The 23385-nt window shown below is 46.8% G+C and overlaps 1 protein-coding gene across 1 annotated transcript in view; it reads right to left on the minus strand.

Moving 5' to 3' along the window:
* The window catches only part of ZBTB48 (zinc finger and BTB domain containing 48), a gene marked incomplete in the record, with an annotated part of 314981 nt that overhangs the window by 246036 nt on the left and 45560 nt on the right, over positions 1-23385 (minus strand). The window contains 1 exon segment of the mRNA XM_077458264.1: positions 18076-18768. Coding sequence (XP_077314390.1) covers positions 18076-18768 — 693 coding nt within the window.

The raw sequence follows: 23385 nt of genomic DNA on the forward strand, positions 1-23385 counted from the left end.
CGGGTGACAACGGAGAGCCTTGAGGGACTCCGCAGGTGACTGCCCGAGCTTCGGAGAGGAATTTTCCTAGTTTCACTGTCTGTGACCGATTTCCTAGGAAGGACGCGAACCAATGGAGATCGATGTCTTGGACTCCGCCTACTTCTGTGAGGCGGACGAGTAGAGTATTGTGATCTACTGTATCAAACGCTGCACTGAGGTCTAGCAGTACGAGGAGACACGGCTCTCCGTCATCTGCTGCTTCGAGGGCGTCATCCCAAATCTTGAGGAGAGTTGTTTCTGCCCCATGACCCGGGCGGAAGCCTGATTGCAGCGGGTCCAGGAGTTTGTGAGTATCCAGGTGAAGTTGTAGCTGATGTAGGGCAGCACAGTGGTGTAGTGGTTAGCACTCTCACCTAGCAGTAAGAAGGGTCGCTGGTTCGAATCCCAACCACGACACTACCTGCCTGGAGTTTGCATGTTCTCCCTGTGCCTGCGTGGGTTTCCTCCGGGTACTCCGGTTTCCTCCCACAATCCAAAGACATGCAGGTAGGTTAATTGGCTTCTGTCCAAAATTGGCCATAGTATATGAATGGGGGCCTTGGATTGTGGGCTCCTTGAGGGTAGGGACCAATGTAAGTGTGCAATGTACAGGGATAGGGACAATTGTAGACACTCAGGTTGAACTAGATGGACTGGTGTCTTTATTCAACCTTACTAACTATGAAACTATGAAACTATGAAACTATGTACTACAGCTTTCTCCATGATCTTAGAATGAGATCACATGAAATGTTTGTCCTTTTTTTTTCACACAAATAAAGCTTTGTTTTGGTGCTATTTAATCACCGCTGGGCTTTTTATTTTTTGCACTATAAATCAAAAAAGACTGAAAATTTCAGAAAAAAAAATTAAATTCTTTGTTTCTGTTAACATTTATTGCAGAGTATTGCACAGTGTTGCAGAGTATTTTTATTTTTTTACTTTTTTAATGACCACCATGTAGAATTCAAATGGTTAAAGGGAGAGCACAGGAGGCACAACAAGCGGCAGCACTGTCAGTCTGGGGGGGGGGGTGTGTTAGCTGGACTAGTGGATTTAAATACACTAACAAATTGAAGCCAAACGCCAGCTGATACTTAAAAAATCAGTTGCAGCAAACATTTTTTTCATTTTTTTTTTCTTCTGGGATAAAAGATTTACATAAATAAAAAAGGGATCATTGTAATCCCCCCAGCCAGTGTTAACTGCTTTGTCTTATCTATGTAAACTGATACATTCAGCTGGAGAGTTTGTGCTGTGAAACTAAAAAACATAATAAAAACAATAAACACATTTATCATATCATATTATTTTAATTAAAACAGATGTGCTGGCTGGATTACCAGATAAAAAAAAAAGGAAAAACCTAAAAAATAAAACAAATGCAGCCATCACATCCAAGAATTGGTAAGCTGCAATATAAGAAATGTTTATTTTGGGTCTAATACCGCTTTAAAAATGGCAGTCAGATGGCTAAAAAAAGCTTTTTTTATCCTTATGATAAATATAGGGGAGTTGCAGCTTCAAGGCTAGATTATAACTGTCATCACAGATTGCTATTTGAGCCTAATGCACTGGACATGCATTGGTTGCCATGGTAATGCTGTCAGCCAATCAGTGCAGTGAGCAGCCCCATGACATCATAGCGAGCGTTGGTTGCCATGGGAATGCTGTCAGCCAATCAGTGCAGTGAGCAGCCCCATGACATCATAGCGAGCATTGGTTGCCATGGGAATACTGTCAGCCAATCAGTGCAGTGAGCAGCCCCATGACATCATAGCGAGCATTGGTTGCCATGGGAATACTGTCAGCCAATCAGTGCAGTGAGCAGCCCCGTGACATCATAGTGAGCCTGCAGGTATTTATTCAGGTCAACAGTCAGCCATCCTCATTCAGTGACTGTTGATCGTAGTGGCAACACCCGTTAGACTTGCTCTGCGAACTTCTCTGATATTTTAGCGAATTTTCTGAGTTACATTTATTATATTTGTGATCCAGGAGACTTTATTTAATTGCAATTTATTATCTTTTGTGATAAAGATTGAAAATGAGATTTTTGATAAAACTGCTCATTTTTCTGTGCATTTTGCACCTGGGGACAGGTAAGTTCATATATTAATTTCTATTTTTTTTTTTTTTTTTGATAAACATATAAATTGGCGGTTTTGCTTGGATGTGTGGATGTGTGATGCTATTTTTAGGCATTTGACCATTTTTTTTTTTTTATTTTTTTTTTTTTAAATCTCATGAGACTTAGGTAAAAATAACTGCCACTTTTCTGAACATGAGCCTCCTTTGTCCTGATGTGTAGGCTTTGTAAATGGGGTTTTATGTGATTTATAAATGACACTTAATTGGATACAGTTAAAAAAATCATTCTTTCTTATGCTAAAGCTTTGTGAATTGAGCCTACCACAGGGGAGGGGGAGGGGGGGGTCTTTAACTATTAACCAGAGTCACTGATTGGCTGACAGTATTCCTACCGGCAGTGCTGTATTTCCAGTGCATTGCAAAGGGACTCAAATACCAGCAATAAGGATATCAGCCATGTATGTATGAGTTTTAGCCTTCAAGTGGAACTAAACCCAAAAAATGTAATGCCTTCCCAATACAGCTACATACTGTACAAGGCATGCTGGGAAAGCTAACTGCCACATTTGCTTGTGCTCTCAACCAAACTGTCAATCCATCAGGCGCACACACACGTGGGGACCCCGACATGGGCGCGCACACGTGGGGACCCCGACATGCGCGCACACACGTGGGGACCCCGGCACGCGCGCGCACACACACACGTGGGGACTCCGGCACACACAAACACACGTGTGGGGACCCCAGGACTTCACACCACACACATCTCTGCGCTGGGGCTGCACTTCATCCATTTAAAAGGGATCACACATGTGATTACACGCACATATATATATAACATTTGGCTACCCGCTGGAATGCGAATGCGCGACGCCGCCATATGCGATCCAACACAGGGCCCCTCGCCGTGCTTCTCTCCGCATAATTATTATCCGGACGGTGAGGCATGAGCCTGGACTCAGGGGTGTGGGCACAAATTTCTGAGCAGGCGCAGATCGCCTCAGTGTTAGAACGCATATGGCGGCATCGCGCATGCGCAGTCTGGCAGGTAGCCAAATGTGTACCCACATGAAATGTTTGTCCTTTTTTTTCACACAAATAAAGCTTTGTTTTGGTGCTATTTAATCACCGCTGGGTTTTTTTATTTTTTGCACTATAAATCAAAAAAGACAAAATTCAGAAAAAAAACAAAATTCTTTGTTTCTGTTAACATTTATTGCAGAGTATTGCACAGTGTTGCAGAGTATTTTTTTTTTTTACTTTTTTAATGACCACCATGTAGAATCAAATGGTTAAAGGGAGAGCACAGGAGGCACAACAAGCGGCAGCACTGTCAGTCTGGGGGGGGGGGGGGGGAGTGTTAGCTGGACTAGTGGACTTAAATACACTAATAAATTGAAGCCAAACGCCAGCTGATACTTAAAAAATCAGTTGCAGCAAACATTTTTTTTTCATTTTTTTTTCTTCTGGGATAAAAGATTTACATAGAAAAGGGATCATTGTAATCCCCCCAGCCGGTGTTAACTGCTTTGTCTTATCTATGTAAACTGATACATTCAGCTGGAGAGTTTGTGCTGTGAAACTAAACAACATAATAAAAACAATAAACACATTTATCATATCATATATTATTTTAATTAAAACAGATGTGCTGGCTGGATTACCAGATTAAAAAAAAAAAAGAAGGAAAAACCTAAAAAATAAAACAAATGCAGCCATCACATCCAAGAATTGGTAAGCTGCAATATAAGAAATGTTTATTTTGGGTCTAATACCGCTTTAAAAATGGCAGTCAGATGGCTAAAAAAAGCTTTTTTTATCCTTATGATAAATATAGGGGAGTTGCAGCTTCAAGGCTAGACTATAACTGTCATCACAGATTGCTATTTGAGCCTAATGCACTGGACATGCATTGGTTGCCATGGCAATGCTGTCAGCCAATCAGTGCAGTGAGCAGCCCCATGACATCATAGTGAGCGTTGGTTGCCATGGTAATGCTGTCAGCCAATCAGTGCAGTGAGCAGCCCTGTGACCTCATAGTGAGCCTGCAGGTATTTATTCAGGTCAACAGCCAGCCATGCTCATTCAGTGACTGTTGATCGTAGTGGCAACACTCGTTAGACTTGCTCTGCGAACTTCTCTGATATTTTAGCGAATTTTCTGAGTTACATTTATTATATTTGTGATCCAGGAGACTTTATTTAATTGCAATTCATTATCTTTTGTGACAAAGATTGAAAATGAGATTTTTGATAAAACTGCTAATTTTTCTGTGCATTTTGCACCTGGGGACAGGTAAGTTCATATATTCATTTCTCTTTTTTTTTTTTGATAAACATATAAATTGGCGGTTTTGCTTGGATGTGTGGATGAGTGATGCTATTTTTAGCCATTTGACCATTTGTTTTTGTTTTTTTAAAACTCATGAGACTTAGGTGAAAATAACTGCCACTTTTCTGAACATGAGCCTCCTTTGTCCTGATGTGTAGGCTTTGTAAATGGGGTTTTATGTGATTTATAAATGACACTTAATTGGCTACAGTTAAAAAAAATCATTCTTTCTTATTCTAAAGCTTTGTGAATTGAGCCTACCGGGGGGAGGGGGGGTTCTTTAACTATTAATCAGAGTCAGTGATTGGCTGACAGTATTCCTACCGGCAGTGCTGTATTTCCAGTGCATTGCAAAGGGACTCAAATACCAGCAATACGGATATCAGCCGTGTATGTATGAGTTTTAGCCTTCAAGTGGAACTAAACCCAAAAAATTGAAGGCCTTCCCAATACAGCTACATACTGTACAAGGCATGCTGGGAAAGCTAACTGCCGCATTTGCTTGTGCTCTCAACCAAACTGTCAATCCATCAGGCAAGGTGGAGCCATAACGGATGGCATGTGCAGCTCCATGGCAACTGCAGTTCAAACAGAGGGCTTAGATGGCAGCTTCCTTGGCTGTAAAGGAGCGGAGGGTTTAGTTCCAAGTTAAAGGATAGGTTCACCTTTAGGAATATGTTACATGTTACATGCATATTTAGGGTGTAACATGTAACATGCTCCTATGCTCCCGCCACCTTACATTTTTAGGCCCAAAATTAAATTTATTATTATTATTTATTATTTATTGAATTAAATTTTAATTAAATTAAATAAAAAAAAAGCAAAAACAGCCCTGGCAGCGAAAGCGTTAATCTAAACCCAGAAATGTGAGATCCACCTAAGGTCCACAAAAAGGTGTTTTTTTTTAATATTTTTTCTTTTTTACTGCCTTTGATGTTATATATTATAACTTTGGAAATGTTTCACTATTAACGACAATTTCTCTCTTTCCGTAGCATTGTCCCAAGCTGAGCCTTCATACAACCACCTGGAGGCCAGAGCCGGCTCCAAATTGGAGATTCCATGCCATCTCTCCATTGACGGAGTGACTAGCAATCATCGGATTGACTTAGAATGGAGGATGGCACCGGCCGGAACCCACAAGTACATGACCATCCTGCGGCACAGTGGCATCAAGCTGCAGCCTCCGAGTCATCACGACCAGAGAGAGCACCCAGGTTCAACCCATGAAATGGACTGTTCTCTCGCTCTCAGTCCTCTCCGCCTGGAAGACAGTGGGACGTACGAGCTCAACCTCATGGTGGATGGTGTACAGAAGGGACCGGTTAAAAAGTTCAACGTTCATGTAGCAGGTAAGTGTTAGATACAGTAGGTCCCATACCCAATACACACCTAAGCAAGAAAAAGTTTGATGTGCTGGTTCACTGTACATTTGTATGACCTCTTTATCATTTGTTTTATGCAGATTCTCCGCTCATGGACGTAGGCAAGAAGTTTCAAACCAGGCGCATGGTCATGTTTCCCCGTCCAGGCACTTCTCCCATCCAGACCAGGGATGAACAGGTATTGCCTGTGGATGAAAAACCAGCAGTGCCTGCATATGAAGACCGGGCAGTGCCTGCATATGAAGACCCTGCATATGAACACCGGGCAGTGCCTGCATATGAACACCGGGCAGCAGTGCCTGCATATGAAGACCAGGCAGCAGTGCCTGCATATGAAGACCAGGCAGCAGTGCCTGCATATGAAGACCAGGCAGCAGTGCCTGCATATGAAGACCAGGCAGCAGTGCCTGCATATGAAGACCAGGCAGCAGTGCCTGCATATGAAGACCAGGCAGCAGTGCCTGCATATGAAGACCAGGCAGCAGTGCCTGCATATGAAGACCAGGCAGCAGTGCCTGCATATGAAGACCAGGCAGCAGTGCCTGCATATGAAGACCAGGCAGCAGTGCCTGCATATGAAGACCAGACAGCAGTGCCTGCATATGAAGACCCTGCATATGAACACCGGGCAATGCCTGCCTATGAAGACCAGGCAGTGCCTGCCTATGAAGACCAGGCTGGGACTTCCTCTGAAGACCAGGCTGGGACTTCCTCTGAAGACCAGGCTGGGACTTCCTCTGAAGACCAGGCTGGGACTTCCTCTGAAGACCAGGCTGGGACTTCCTCTGAAGACCAGGCTGGGACTTCCTCTGAAGACCAGGCTGGGACTTCCTCTGAAGACCAGGCTGGGACTTCCTCTGAAGACCAGGCTGGGACTTCCTCTGAAGACCAGGCTGGGACTTCCTCTGAAGACCAGGCTGGGACTTCATCTGAAGACCAGGCTGGGACTTCATCTGAAGACCAGGCTGGGACTTCATCTGAAGACCAGGCTGGGACTTCATCTGAAGACCAGGCTGGGACTTCATCTGAAGACCAGGCTGGGACTTCATCTGAAGACCAGGCTGGGACTTCATCTGAAGACCAGGCTGGGACTTCATCTGAAGACCAGGCTGGGACTTCATCTGAAGACCAGGCTGGGACTTCATCTGAAGACCAGGCTGGGACTTCATCTGAGGACCAAGCTGGGACTTCATCTGAGGACCAAGCTGGGACTTCATCTGAGGACCAAGCTGGGACTTCATCTGAGGACCAAGCTGGGACTTCATCTGAGGACCAAGCTGGGACTTCATCTGAGGACCAAGCTGGGACTTCATCTGAGGACCAAGCTGGGACTTCATCTGAGGACCAAGCTGGGACTTCATCTGAGGACCAAGCTGGGACTTCATCTGAGGACCAAGCTGGGACTTCATCTGAGGACCAAGCTGGGACTTCATCTGAGGACCAAGCTGGGACTTCATCTGAGGACCAAGCTGGGACTTCATCTGAGGACCAAGCTGGGACTTCATCTGAGGACCAAGCTGGGACTTCATCTGAGGACCAAGCTGGGACTTCATCTGAGGACCAAGCTGGGACTTCATCTGAGGACCAAGCTGGGACTTCATCTGAGGACCAAGCTGGGACTTCATCTGAGGACCAAGCTGGGACTTCATCTGAGGACCAAGCTGGGACTTCATCTGAGGACCAAGCTGGGACTTCATCTGAGGACCAAGCTGGGACTTCATCTGAGGACCAAGCTGGGACTTCATCTGAGGACCAAGCTGGGACTTCATCTGAAGACCAAGCTGGGACTTCATCTGAAGACCAAGCTGGGACTTCATCTGAAGACCAAGCTGGGACTTCATCTGAAGACCAAGCTGGGACTTCATCTGAAGACCAAGCTGGGACTTCATCTGAAGACCAAGCTGGGACTTCATCTGAAGACCAAGCTGGGACTTCATCTGAAGACCAAGCTGGGACTTCATCTGAAGACCAAGCTGGGACTTCATCTGAAGACCAAGCTGGGACTTCATCTGAAGACCAAGCTGGGACTTCATCTGAAGACCAAGCTGGGACTTCATCTGAAGACCAAGCTGGGACTTCATCTGAAGACCAAGCTGGGACTTCATCTGAAGACCAAGCTGGGACTTCATCTGAAGACCAAGCTGGGACTTCATCTGAAGACCAAGCTGGGACTTCATCTGAAGACCAAGCTGGGACTTCATCTGAAGACCAAGCTGGGACTTCATCTGAAGACCAAGCTGGGACTTCATCTGAAGACCAAGCTGGGACTTCATCTGAAGACCAAGCTGGGACTTCATCTGAAGACCAAGCTGGGACTTCATCTGAAGACCAAGCTGGGACTTCATCTGAGGACCAAGCTGGGACTTCATCTGAAGACCAAGCTGGGACTTCATCTGAGGACCAAGCTGGGACTTCATCTGAGGACCAAGCTGGGACTTCTTCTGAGGACCAAGCTGGGACTTCTTCTGAAGACCAAGCTGGGACTTCCTCTGAGGACCAAGCTGGGACTTCCTCTGAAGACCAAGCTGGGACTTCCTCTGAAGACCAAGCTGGGACTTCCTCTGAAGACCAAGCTGGGACTTCCTCTGAAGACCAAGCTGGGACTTCCTCTGAAGACCAAGCTGGGACTTCCTCTGAAGACCAAGCTGGGACTTCATATGAAAACCAGGAAGTGACTGCGGATGAAAAAGAGACATTGCCTGTGGATGAACAGACATTGCCTGAGGACAAAGGCCCTACATTCCCTGAGGACAAGGAATCACTGGGGTCTTTCCAAACAACAACGCAAAACCAACCCTCAATGGCGTTTTCTGAACCAGCAATAGCAACAAAGTCCGTTCGACATGAAAGGATAACACTGAAGTTTGATCCCCATTTGAGTAAGTTTGCCAATGACGAAGAACCTACGGCAGCTGTGGAGGAGGAATCACTGGGGCCTTTCCCATCAGTACCAGAAACCCAACCAGGCACTTCTCCCATCCAGACCAGGGATGAAGAACAGGTATTGCCTGTGGATGAAAAACCAGCAGTGCCTGCATATGAAGACCGGGCAGTGCCTGCATATGAAGACCGGGCAGTGCCTGCATATGAAGACCGGGCAGTGCCTGCATATGAAGACCGGGCAATGCCTGCATATGAACATCGGGCAATGCCTGCATATGAACATCGGGCAAAGCGTGCACATGAAGACCGGGCAATGCCTGCATATGAAGACAGGGCAATGCCTGCATATGAAGACCTGATGATTCTGAGGGAACATCTCTTTGTGCTCATCACTTCCGGAATCGTCCTCTTTCTGATAGTGGTGGCCTTGGTAGCAGGATGCTGTTTCTAGTAAGTTGTTTTTATACTTTTTTATACCATTTTATCAAAAAACAAAGCAGAGGCCTCGTTCTCTACTTTACTGGCAGCTTACCCTCTGTGTTCAGTCCCCAGATTTTAGCAGCAAAAGCTCTTCTCTGAGCACAGAGTTATCTTTTACACACCTTCAATAGTTCTGTTTTGCTTGTAATAAGTTCTTTTTATAGCTTAAGCCCTTGTACACACGGGTCGGACATTCCGACAACAAAATCCGTCGGATTTTGTCCGAAACTGCTGTTGCATACACACGGTCGGACAAAGTTGTCGGAAAATCCGATCGTTCAGAACGTGATGATGTAATTTCGTTACGACGGGACTACGTTCAGGCTAGTAGCCAATAGCTTTGGTCTCGTAATTTGATCTGAGCATGCGTGCCACTTTGTCCGATCGGAATTCTCTACAAACGATCGGACAAAGTCCCATCGGACCATGTTGTCAGAAAATTTTATAGCCCAGCTCTAAAACTTTGTCGGTCGGATATTCCGACGGAAACAGTCCGATGGAGCCCACACACGGTCGGATTATCCGACAACATGGTCCGTGTTCCGTCGGAATGTCCGACCGTGTGTACATGGGCTTAGAATGTCTGTGGGACAGAGGCGGAGGCTTTTTGAGGCTGCGGGTAACAGTAAGAAAAAGGTTCCTGGTGTGCAATTAAATCATTTTTTTTTTTCATTATGCTATACAATTTCTGCAGATATCGTAGTAGTTTAATGTAACAAAGTCTATGCCAGAACTAATTCACAGCAATGTGCAGTTGAGGTAGACCCAAAATTGGTATCTCACGTTTACGTGGTTGGGTGGGAAACGCAAATGTGACTTTTGCTTTCTCCGACTTCTTACCGCTGGTGAGAGATCCAATTAAGTCTTCCCGGTTCTTGGGGACGTCATAGCCGGTACAACACTAAATGATGGCGTTTCACCTCACCGGCTACGGCAGAGTTAAGAAATTTAGGTTTTTAGTGCAGGGGGTCTCCAAACTTTCTCAACAAAGGGCCAATTTACTGTCCTTTATGCCGCGTACACACACGATCAAATTATCCGGCGGACTTGGTGCGGCAAATAATCCGCCGGACCTTATAACGAACGGACTTGGCCACACACAGACACTCCAAAAGTCAGGCGATTTCTAAGGCGATGACGTACAGCGCGTACGACGGGACTAGAAAAAGGAAGTTCAATAGCCAGTAGCCAATAGCTTCCTTCTCGTACTTGCTTCAGAGCATGCGTCATTCTTAGTCCGCCGGACTAGCACACCGCCGAACGGATTGTCCTCTGAAAGCCAAGTCCGGCGGACAAATTTTGAGTTAAAACTACTTTCTAAGTCCGATGAAAAAGTCCGCTGGAGCCCACACACGATCGAATTGTCTGGCGTACTGTGGTCCGCCGGACAATTCGATCGTTTGTACGCGGCATTAGGCTTTGGGGAGGTGGGACTGTGAACAGTGGGAGTAGAAACACCCCCCCGGTGTCAGTGTCTGTAAATTATGTCCCATCATTGGTGTCAATGGATGAAATAGTGACCAGTCATTGGTGCCATTGGATGGAATAGTGCTCCATCTTTGGTGCCATTGGATGAAATAGTACCCCATAATTAGTATCAGTGGGTGGAATAGTGCCCCGTTATTGGTATCAGTGGGAGGAATAGTGCCCCGTTATTGGTATCAATGGGAGGAATAGTGCCCCATAATTGGTATCAGTGGGTGGAATAGTGCCCCGTTATTGGTATCAGTGGGAGGAATAGTGCCCCGTTATTGGTATCAGTGGGAGGAATAGTGCCCCATCATTAGTGTCAGTGGGAGATATAGTACCCTGTCATTGGTGTCAGTGGATGGAATAGTGCCCCATCATTGGTGTCAGAAAGTGACACATTGGTTACACTCCAGAGAGGGCAGATTCTTAAGTTATTATAGGGAAGTCTGCCCATTGCTGTGTCTAAGAAGCCATTGGTTAAAGCAAACAATGGGTGCTTTTTTTAATACCGAGGTATCGGTTATAGGTAGAGTTAGCCTTTAATGCTGCTAATTTCTGTTAGTTTGTAAAAGCTGCTTTTGTCATTTCTAACCCTTTTTTTTTGTCTTTACAGTCATGGGAGCTTCTGTAGGAAACTGAAGAGGTTATGCATGAAAGACGGAATATTCGCCTCAGATTTGGAGTGGGAATTGGAATCGGTGGTAATTGAACCGCCTCTAGAGGAAGAACCGGAAACAGCGGCATTGGAATTGGAATCGGTGGTAACTGAACCACCTCTATTTGAAGAGGAAGAACCGGAAACAGCGGCATTGGAAGGGGAATCGGCTGGACTAGAAGAGGTATTAATATTCCGGGATGAAAAGAGGGAGGAGGAACAAGAAAAGCTGCAGAGGGATTGGTTTAGAAGTATATACACCACAATATTCCTAGACAATGAGAGGTATGACGAAATGGGAGACATGGAAAAGGATGGACTTGAAGAGGAATTTATCTTACGAGAGGTAAAGGTTGAGGGTGGTATAGGGCAGGTTGAGGGTGGTATAGGGCAGGTTAGGGAGGTATAAGGCAGGTTGGGGTAGTATAGGGCAGGTTGGGGTGGTATAGGGCAGGTTGGGGTGGTATAGGGCAGGTTGGGGTGGTATAGGGCAGGTTGGGATTCTATGTAGTGACACTGTGCAGTAACTTACAGCATGCCTGGAGATACATGTGTCCTCGCCTCTTTCTCCTTCAGCTGTGGGATGAGCCAGAGTGAAGGAGGAGGCAGCCACACCCCCAGATCAGGTTGGGGTGGTATAGGGTAGGTTAGAATGGTATAGGGCAGGTTGGGGTGGTATAGGGCAGGTTGGGATGGTATATGGTAGGTTAGAATGGTATAGGTCAGGTTGGGGTGGTATAGGGCAGGTTGGGGTGGTATAGGTTAGAATGGTATAGGTCAGATTGGGGTGGGTTGGGATGGTATAGGGCAGGTTGGGGTGGTATAGGGTAGGTTAGAATGGTATAGGTCAGATTGGGGTGGGTTGGGATGGTATAGGGCAGGGTGGGTTGGGATGGTGTAGGGCAGGTTGGGGTGGTATAGGGTAGGTTAGAATGGTATAGGTCAGATTGGGGTGGGTTGGGATGGTATGGTATAGGGCAGGGTGGGGTGGGTTGGGATGGTATAGGGCAGGTTGGGGTGGTATAGGGTAGGTTAGAATGGTATAGGTCAGATTGGGGTGGGTTGGGATGGTATGGTATAGGGCAGGGTGGGGTGGGTTGGGATGGTATAGGTCAGGTTGGGGTGGGTTGGGAAGGTATAGGGCAGGTTAGGGCTCTATGTAATGACAGTTTTCAGTCATTTACAGCATGCCTGGAGCTGAAGACACCCGGGGCTGCTGTGTCCTCTCCTCTTTCTCCTTCAGCTGTGAGATCAGCCCGAGTGAAGGAGTCTGTGGGAGGAGTGGAGGAGGCAGCCACACCCCCAGCTCTGCCCACCCACCCCGGCTGCCTCGGGAGATATAGGATGTCCCTGATGGACAGCTTAAAGTGGTTGTAAACCCTTACAACACACTTTGACCTACAGGCAAGCCTAGATTAAGGCTTACCTGTAGGTCCAAGAAACATCGCCATAGACAGCGGCGGCTCCCATGCGCGGGAGCGACATCATCGTGGCTTCGCCGAATGACAGCAGCAGAGCAGCGAGACCCACCGAGAAGATGGATGCTCCAGACTACAGGGGACAGCGGTAACTTCGCTGGCTCCTCTGTCAGGTAAGTGACAGATAATGGAGTACTATGCGATGCGATGCGATGCACAGTAGTCCATTATGCTTTACCTTTGCAGGGAATCAAAGAGGAAGTAAACCCATCAGGGTTTACTTCCTCTTTAACCTGATTTAATGACTGGGGAGGGTAAGAGACTCCCTCCCCTGCATACGGGCGGCACAGTGGCGTAGTGGTTAGCACTCTCGCCTAGCAGTAAAAAGGGTCGCTGGTTCGAATCCCAACCACGACACTACCTGCCTGGAGTTTGCATGTTCTCCCTGTGCCTGCGTGGGTTTCCTCCGGGTACTCCGGTTTCCTCCCACACTCCAAAGACATGCTGGTAGGTTAATTGGCCCTACTATAAAATGTATGTGCGTTATGGACCTTAGATTGTCCCCTTCAAATGACCCCCCCGCCCCCCAGAAGGATCTTGGAGGCAGGGTACACATCCCCCCCACTGCTGTGTCCTCTGCCCCCCCAATAGCACTGTCCCGTGCTCCCTCAAAGCAAGGTTCGCCTCTTTGCATCACCCCCCCAACCCCACTCCCCACTGTACATGTCCTCTATGATTTACATAGTAGTGTCCTGTATCCCCGGAGGACACTGAGATTAGGGGGGGGAGAGGACACATTGTCCCCCCCCACTGTTGTGTCCCATGCCTCCCCCCAAAGCAACTCCACCTCTGTAGTGACTTGTACCCCCCTCCGCCAGAGGACACTGATCTGAGGGGGGCCACCCCAGAGGAAACTGCTATTGGGGGGAAGAGGACACATTGTCCCCCCCACTGTTGTGTCCTCTTCACATCATTGCCCCCCCCCCCCCCAGTAGTGTCCTTTACCCCCCTCCCCTAGAGTAGGGGCTGGCCAGAGAGGGATTACTTTGATGCAGTTGTCTGGCTTAAACATGCATTGCAATGTATGTGAACTAGCAATCATGCCAGTAGAAGAAATGCATGTATAAAAATTTAATAAAATAATTGAAACAAACTATTTTTGGGACCTATTTATTCAACACAACCCCCATCTTTTTTATTTTACCAAAAGTTGGCTATAATAAATATCGTGTTTGTTTATACTAGAATTACTTTACTTGAATGTATTTTTTTTTCCTGAAAATATGCGTTTGATAAATAAGTGCGCAAATATCGTGCAACATAATAAAAACTTCAACTACCACCATTTTATTCTCCGGGGTCTCTGCTTTCAGAAATATATACTTTTCTTTTTTTCTTTTGTGGGGGGGGGGGGGGGGGGGGGTGTTACAGTGATTTCTAGCAAAAAAGATAATGCAGATTTTTACGTGTGCAAAAAAAATAACACAATGACCCCAGAAGGCAAGTGGATAGTGGTAGTTTATGCCAATCATCAACTACCCTTTCAGTAAATAATACTAAATTATACTATAATAACATAGTAATTATAATTATATAATAATTATTTTATCGTATAATTATTATACAATTATATAATAATAATATAATTATATATAATACAATAAAAATAATATAATAATAAATAATTGAATAATAATACTATACAATAAACACAATAATACTTTCTAAGATTTGTTTTGAACTTTGCTCCAGTTAGTTCTGAGGTCATGTCCCCGTGTTCTTTATTTTGGATTGGGTGGAACTCCGCTATCAATGTGTGACTAGGGGGCGTTTACTAATTGTGGGGGAGGAGCTTTTCCTAGGAGAAGGCACGGATCCATGCCCCTGCTTATCAGGAACACAGGATCCACGTCTCCTCCCACTGAGAGAACGGCGATCTGCCTTGTTTACATAGACTGCCGTTTTGCCTGTGTAAGGAATATTCGGTAGGTTCCGGCGGACATGGTAGCGGGTGAGCGGGCCACAGGTGGTGCACCTGCGCGCCCCCAAACCCGGAGCTGCTGGACCACTTACCTAGTACACTCAGGAGAGCCGTCTTGCCACTGTATATATACACGGTATTCGACCGGCAATCCTTTAACAAATCAATACAGCAACCAATGATGACACAAAACATAAAATGTATTAGCAAAATAATTTTATTTATAAGAATTTTATACTTTACAGAAACATGACAAGTCACCCAATGTGACCGACAAATACATAAATCTTATAATCGCACCCGGGGCAAATATTGCCCATAACCAATGTAACGGGATAGAGCTTCATCTATGAAAGTATTTCCAACAGGAAGTGTCTGTGCGGCTCCACGGCAGCCAATCAGAATCTATGGTTTTATTTATTTAATTATTAGCCAACGCCCCCCTCTGTTACCTGCACCTGGGCAGCACAGACAGTGCTAATTACAGACACTTTGATAAAGGAAACCCAATAAACGTTTGCAACATCTTTACAAAAGACAATCGTTTGTACAGCTGCCGACACTCCCTGAGGATTTCTTACGCTATAGCGCCTGCAAAACGCCCTGGTGTGAAAGGGGTCTTACAGTAGTGATTATCTGCTTTTTTCTACTATAAAAGGGCTAATTTTAGTTTTTTTAACCCCAGTATGTTAGTAAATGTCTTAGACTTTGTTCACATCTATGTGTTTATTGGTGCTTTTTGCAGAAATGCACTACAGTTAATTTCCATGGTTTCCTATGGGACACGTTCACATCTGAAAGGGTCGGGGACTTTTAACGCAAAATGGTGCTTCATTGGTTCCATATACTTCAATGGAGAAGCTGCAGAAGAGCATGTAATGCGTTTTTTTGCAGCAATTTGTTTTTTAATCTGCCCAAAAAAATGCAAATTGCAGTAAAATCACATGCGCAAAAATCAAAACGTACAGCAAAAAGCACTGCAGAAACAGATCAAAAGCAAACTGCATAGGTGAGTACCGAGCCTTACGCCGGCCACACCGATCAATTTTCAGATGAGAATATTCAGACGAAAAATCTTTGTACATTCGCTGAATGAAAGAATTTTGTTTGAAATTTTCACTTGTTTTTAACATTCTGTTTTTAAAATGAATGTCATTTCTGAACGAAAACCACATCCACCGTCTGAAAATTCCTTTGACTGAGAAGTTTTCTATTATTTCCAAATTTTCCCGTCACTGTAGTCTAAAATGAACGTCAATTTGACCCACTTTTTTTTTTTAAAGGTTATTAACCGATTAATCGAAACAATAATCGGCCAACTAATCGATTATGAAAATAATCCTTAGTTGCAGCCCTACTCGCGTGTGTAAGTTTGAACACAGTTTACCTATGCTTGTGTGACTTGCGCATGCGTCCGCTTCTGCGCACAAACACAGAGGGATGGGGCACATTAAACTTTTTTTTTTCCTTTTTTTAGCACTTTATCTTTTATTATAACGGATGTAAACATCCCTTGTAAAAGAAAATACTGCAGCTGCTGACTTTTAAAATAGTGACACTTACCTGTCCAGCGCGCCCGCGATGTCGGCACCCGAAGCCGATCTCTCGATTGTCTCTCGGGTGCTGCCGCTGCCATCTTGGGTATGGGAATCAGGAAGTGGAGCCTTTCGGCTTCATTTCCCGGTTCCCTACTGCGCATGCGCGAGTCGTGCTGCGCAATAAGGATGGTCCCCGCTGTCTCTGGGATCCGTGTGTTTCCCAGCAGGCAGCGGGGGACTTTCGGAAAGGGGCGTACCTTCTGCAGAATCTACGCCAGAAGTGGGTGCAGATACAGATACCAATTGTGGCGCCGGAGGGGGGGGGGATTCCAATGAGCGGAAGGTCCACTTTAGGGTGGACCTCCGCTTTAAAAGCAAAAAATAAATAAAAAATTGCTTATTATGGCCCGGGAACCGGGAATGACGTCAGACGTCGCTCCAGTTCTCCGAGGGCATAGAGACGAGTGGCAGGCCGGAAAGCGGCGGGGGGGGGGGCACTTTTATTTGAAGCAGAACCAGCCATAGGAAAAAAATAATACCGGGACAATGGCAGCTAGCTGCTGTCATGACCCCGGTATTTAAACGACATGGTAATTAAGTATTTTTACTATGGGCTGGTCGTCATGTTGTTAAACAAGACATAGCGAGATAGATACGCGGGCTGTCACTTCTGATCCGGTAGTCATCCTGATCCTCAGACTTCAATTGCCTTATAAATCAAATGACCTCAAAGAAGTAGGCAGCAAGTGTAGTCAACGTGAAGTCATTCCTTCTAATCTACAGGCTTGCGGCAGAATAGCGATTAAACCCATTAGGCTGGTATTAGAGTCAGGACAAAACGCTACTGCGGAGGTCAGCAGTGGTGGCCTCCTGCTTCCTGTAAGCCCAGGTTACCTTTAAAAGAAAACTCCAGAGTATCAGGATGCCTGTTCTAGATGGATAGTTTACCTGGCTCCTAAGACAACACTGGTTGTGTAAAGACATAGAAGATGGTTAATTCACCATTATACCTAATAGCGGTCCATTACATTCAACTGGACTTGTACTGTAATGTTGAAGACGTTTCATAACTTATCCAAACCAGTTCTGATGAGTGTCAGGAAGGTACTCCGGCACTTATACCCACACAAGAAGCACCAACACCTTGGAAAGACGTGTTATTGTTCAAGAACAGGATGTGAAAGTTGTGGAACCCCTTAGAAAGGGTAGAACAGACACCTTGATCCAACCATGGAAATGGTAGATGTTCTTGGGCAAGTCACCTAAGCTTCATAGGTGTTAATCCTTCAAATCACATGGCTGAAGGTGTGAATTGTCAAAATGCCGGGGTAAAGACAAATATTGTTGAAGGCCCTCGCTCTTGCTCCAGGCTCAATGTAGATGGCCTTTTCCATGTCTCTTGAGAACCGGTTGTCCTCTTTGCCCAAAATGTGGACCTCACTCTTCTTTGAGATGCCGTTTTAGCATCACTATCCCGGCATTTTGATAACAATTCACACCTTCAGCCATGTGGCTCAAAAGATTAACACCTATGAAGCCTCCCTGACGGCAAGGATGGAATTGGGTAACAAGAACTAGGTGGTTCCACAATTTTTACACCTTCCATCCTGTTCTTGGCAAAGAACATCTAACTTCCAATCCATAGTTGGATCAAGGTTTCTGTTCCCCATGACTAAAAATGGTGCAGAATGTTCCCGACACTCAATGGGACTACTTGGATGAGCTTCAAATTGTTGCTACGGAACAAGCCCAGTTGTTTGTGGCCAACTACAATTACATTTACCATGACCTGGGGAGCCGGGAGCCTCCACAGACTTACCGTTATACAGTCTCCATCGCTGCCAATACACGGCCCGTTCTTCTGCCCTCTCCTCTGCCTCTTGAACTCCCTCCTCTCAACAATTTCTGGGTCCTTCAAGACGACTTCCTGAAATGGAGTAATCGCCACTGTCCCTTGGAGCAGGGAAAGGCCGTTGTCCTGTTCATTGGCCGGCTCCGCTGGGACTTCACTGTCCGCCAGCACGTTGCTGAGCTCCGATATTCCCTTTAGAGTATCCTCTCCATCCGACTCCTCCGCCTCTTTCAGGTGTCCATTCAAGGTCTCCAACGTTCCAGACTGTTGGAAAAAATCTTCGGTCCGGTCAACGGACTCAAAACACTTTGGCTGGAACTGTTCACAGACCTCAACAGCTTCAAAAATACCCAATTCCTTGGAGGCCGAAAGGACCTTCTCCACATTGTGATGGGATAGAGTCAGCTCCCCTGTGTAGAGGAAATCCAGGAGGAGGCCCATGACCTCCGAGAAGCGTTCATGAAGGATAATGTTTGGGGAGCTGCCGTCTCCATAAAGGCTCTGGAAGAACGGGCTGCTGCAAGCAAGGATACTCCAGTGGGCTTTAAACTGGAGATCTCCAACGACAAGGGTGGCATCGCAGTACCGGCCGGCTTCTCTCTGCTTGTTGAGGGCTTGGAGGACCTTGATGCTGTGCTGGATGAACACATTATCCATGACCTGAAGAACACAACACAAAACATTGGAAGATCCTTGTATATGAGAAATATTCCTTTTCTTTTACTCCCGGCTGAATGGAAAGGCAGGGGAGCAAAAGGAAGGCAAGTATGACTGACGGGGGAGATCTTCATTAAAGGAAAACTGGTACTTTGTCCTGCATGAGCCGAGGACAGGGTCACTTTAATGCAGAGTTAAAGGGCAATAGACACATCAACAACATGCAGGACACGTGAAGCATGCTGGTAGGATAACCCAATAGGAAGTGTGTTTATGCAGAAGTCAGGAATGGTGGTCATCCCTGCCCCTAGCAATGTTCCCTGCCCTTACCACTCCACCCCTACCTTAACCCATCTTTCCTGCCATTACTGCTTCTCCCTCCTCTTCCCTACAATTACCAATCTTCTCTGCCCTTACCCACCCTGCCTTCGCCACTCTTCTCTACCCTTACCACTCCTCCCTCCTCTTCCCGGCCCTTACCACCCCTTCCCTACATAAACCACTCTTCCCTGCCCTTACCATTCCTCCCTCCTCTTCTCTACCCTTACCACTCCTCCCCTACATAAACCACTCTTCCCTGCCCTTACCATTCCTTCCTCCTCTTCTCTACCCTTACCACTCCTCCCCTACATAAACCACTCTTCCCTACCCTTACCATTCCTACCTCCTCTTCCCTACAATTACCAATCTTCTCTGCCCTTACCCCACTATTGCCACTCATCTCTACCCTTACTACCCCTTCCCTACATAAACCACTCCTCTCTACCCTTACCACTCTTCCCCCCTGCCCTTACCACCCCTTCCCTACATAAACCGCTCTTCCCTGACCTTACCATTCCTACCTCCTCTTCCCTACAATTACCAATCATCTCTGCCCTTACCATACCTTCACCATTCTTCTCTACCCTTACCACCCCTCCCTCCTCTTCCCTGCCCTTACCACCCCTTCCCTACATAAGCCACTCTTCTCTACCCTTACCATTCCTACCTTCTCTTCCATAAAATTACCAATCTTCTCTGCCCTTACTCCACCTTCGTCACTCTTCCCTGCTCTTACCACCCCTTCCCTACATAAACCACTCTTCCCTGCCCTTACCATTCCTTCGCCAATCTTCTCTACCCTTACCACTACTCCCTCCTCTTCCCTGGCCCTACCACCCCTTCCCTACATAAACCACTCTTCTCTACCCTTACCACTCCTCCCTCCTCTTCTCTACCTTTACCACTCCTTCCTTACATAAACCACTCATACCTCCTCTTCCCTACAATTACCAATCTTTTCTGCCCATACCCCACCTTCGCCACTCTTCTCTACCCTTACCACGCCTCCCTCCTTGTCCCTGCCCTTACCACCACTTCCCTACATAAACCTCTCTTCTCTACCCTTACCACCCCTTCCTTACATAAACCACTCTTCCCTGCCCTTACCATTCCTTCCTCCTCTTCCCTTCAATTACCAATGTTTCCTGCCCTTACCACTCCTTCCCTACCTTCACCTGTCTTTTCTATCCTTACCAATCTTTTCTACCCCTACAGCTCTTCACTACCCTTACCATCCCTCCCTCCACTTCCCTACCATACCCTTACCAAGCTTCCCCTATCTTTACAACTGTCCCCTACCCTTACCATCCTTCCCCTGCCTTCACCTATCCTCATTGCCCTTGCCACTACACTTGTCACCACCTCAATACACCTGCTGTCACCACCACAGCTGCCCCCCCCCCCTTTTTTAGAATGGGCACAATTCTGCTTGTCTCTAAAACAGTAATAGAGTGGAAACCGTGTGTGTGTGTGTGTGTGTGTGTGTGGGGGGGGGGGGTGACAACTAGGGATTCTCTCCTTTTGGTGGGATTTCCTCTCACTTCCTGTTGTGGCTTTAGAACAGGAAGTGAAGAAAACTCTCCCCAAAGGGACACAGATGGCAAGGAGTTATAACCCTCCTTTATGCAATCCAAAATGAAAAAAAGAAAAAGAATGTTTTTTCCCCCCTTAATTCTACTCTAAAGCGGTAATAAACCCAAATCCAAAACTGTAATATATTGCAGCTCACCAATCATTAGATGTGGCAGCTGCATTAGTTTTCCTTTTTTTGACCCCCCCTTCTGTTCTCAACTGGTGATCTGGCCAGTAATACACCTCCTGTATTAGAGCGCCCTCACTCTGGAATAAGGAGAACAGGGGGCACCTTTTGACAGCAGCATTATCAGTCTTGGGGGGGGGGAGTGTTAAATGTATTAGCAGATTTAGCTACACTAACAAATTGAAGACAAACTCCAGCTCACACTTTATAATCAGCTACAGCAGTTTTATTTCCTTTTTGGGGGTTTTACATAAATAAAAGCCGATCTTTGTAAGCACCCCTGTCAGTGGTAAACGGGTTGTCCCAACCATCAAACTGATACATCAGCAGGGGAGCTTGTACTTTCGAAAAACTGAATTACTGGCAGGATCGCCAAATGAAAACAGAAGAAGCAAAACCTAAAAAAGAAAACGAATGCAGCCGTCACATCTAAGAATTGGCTGCAGTACAATAAATGTTTGCTTTTTGGGTTTTAAGGGGTTGCAAAAGGCAGAAGGTACATTCTGTTTATGAAAATAAAATAATTCTGTGTGCAGCCCCCTCCCCCCCCCCCCATACTTACCTGAGCCCCATTCTCTCCAGCGATGTTGCAGGAATGTCTTGGCAGTCCAGTACTCTCCCTCCTCATTGGCTGAGAGACGGCAGCATGGCACCACTGGCTCTCTCTGCTGCCAGATGTCAGTGAGCCAATGAGAAGAAAGAGGGGTGGGGCCGAACCGCAGCTCCGTGTCTGAATGGATACACTGTCACTGATGGAGACTCTTTACCATGTGATCAGCCGTGTCCAATCACATCTGATCACGGTGAGGACAGGAAAAACCGTGTATCGGATTTTCCTCTTTCCTGTTAGACATGAGCAGAGAAGAGCCGATCGGTTGCTCCTCTGATTTGGGGGGGGGGGGGTCTATGTTGATTGTTTATCAGCGCAGCCCCCCAACCAAGGATGTCCACCCAGGACCACCAGGGATACCCACCACTTGTGACCACCAGGTATACTACCCTTGGCCACCAGGGATGCCAATCAGTGCCAAACACTAATGCATGCCAATCAGTGATGCCCATCAGTACCATCCATCCGTGCCACCTATCAGTACCACCTATGTGTCCCATCAGTGAAGAAGAAAACTTACTTATTTACAAAGTTTTGTAACAGAAACAAAAAAAAAAAAGTTTTGTTTTTCAAAATTTTCAGTCTTTTTTTTTTATTATTTGTTTAGCAGAAAATAAAAACCGCAGAGGAGATCAAATACCAGCAAAAGATCTATTTGTTGGGAAAAACTGATAAAAATCTCAGTTGTGTACAGTGTCACGTGCCCAGTATTGAAGCGGTTAATCCCCTCCACACGTGGGGACCCCGGCACGCGCGCACACACACACACACACGTGGGGACCCCGGCACGCGCGCACACACACACACACGTGGGGACCCCGGCACGCGTACACACACACACACACGTGGGGACCCCGGCACGCGTACACACACACACACACGTGGGGACCCCGGCACGCGCGCACACACACACACACGTGGGGACCCCGGCACGCGCGCACACACACACACACGTGGGGACCCCGGCACGCGTACACACACACACACACGTGGGGACCCCGGCACGCGTACACACACACACACACGTGGGGACCCCGGCACGCGTACACACACACACACACGTGGGGACCCCGGCACGCGTACACACACACACACACGTGGGGACCCCAGCACGCGTACACACACACACACACACACACGTGGGGACCCCGGCGCACACGCGCGCGCACACACACACACACACGTGGGGACCCCGGCGCACACACGCGCGCACACACACGTGGGGACCCCGGCGCACGCGCGCGCACACACACACACGTGGGGACCCCGGCGCACACACACACACACAAACACACATGGGGACCCCGGCACGTGCACACACGTGGGGATCCCAGCACACATACACAGACGTGGGGATACCGACAATGCACACACACGGGGACCCCGGCACGTGCGCACACGTGGGGATCCCAGCACACATACACAGACGTGGGGATACCGACACGCGCACACACATGTGGGGACCCCAGGACACATGCACACAGACGCCGCCGATCTTCCCAATTCCGGAGATCACAGATCGGACACGGTCTGCGTGCATTGTGTGTTCACACCACACACATCTCTGCGCTGGGGCTGCACTTCATCCATTTAGAAGGGATCACACATGTCATTATATATATATATATATATATATATATATATATATATATATATATATATATATATAATATATATATATATGTGTGTGTGTCATTACACAGGTCACGCTGATAACCGGACTGTGAGGAGCCGCACACACAGGGGGGACATGCAGACGTCCCTCTTGGGAGGAGAACCTGAGACCCGGTGCTGCACAGGGAGGATTGCTGATCACAGAGGTATAGAACACTATGGCGGCCCCCACCAAGACACCACTCAGGGGGTCTCCAGGACTCTTCCCTCTGGGGGAGAACACACACCCCTCTCCCTCTTATATACCGGCCACTTC

This window comes from Lithobates pipiens, unplaced genomic scaffold, assembly GCF_037356315.1.
Source record: "Lithobates pipiens isolate NorthernLeopardFrog02 unplaced genomic scaffold, aLitPip1_a1.2 Scaffold_27, whole genome shotgun sequence".
Lineage (NCBI taxonomy): Eukaryota > Metazoa > Chordata > Amphibia > Anura > Ranidae > Lithobates > Lithobates pipiens.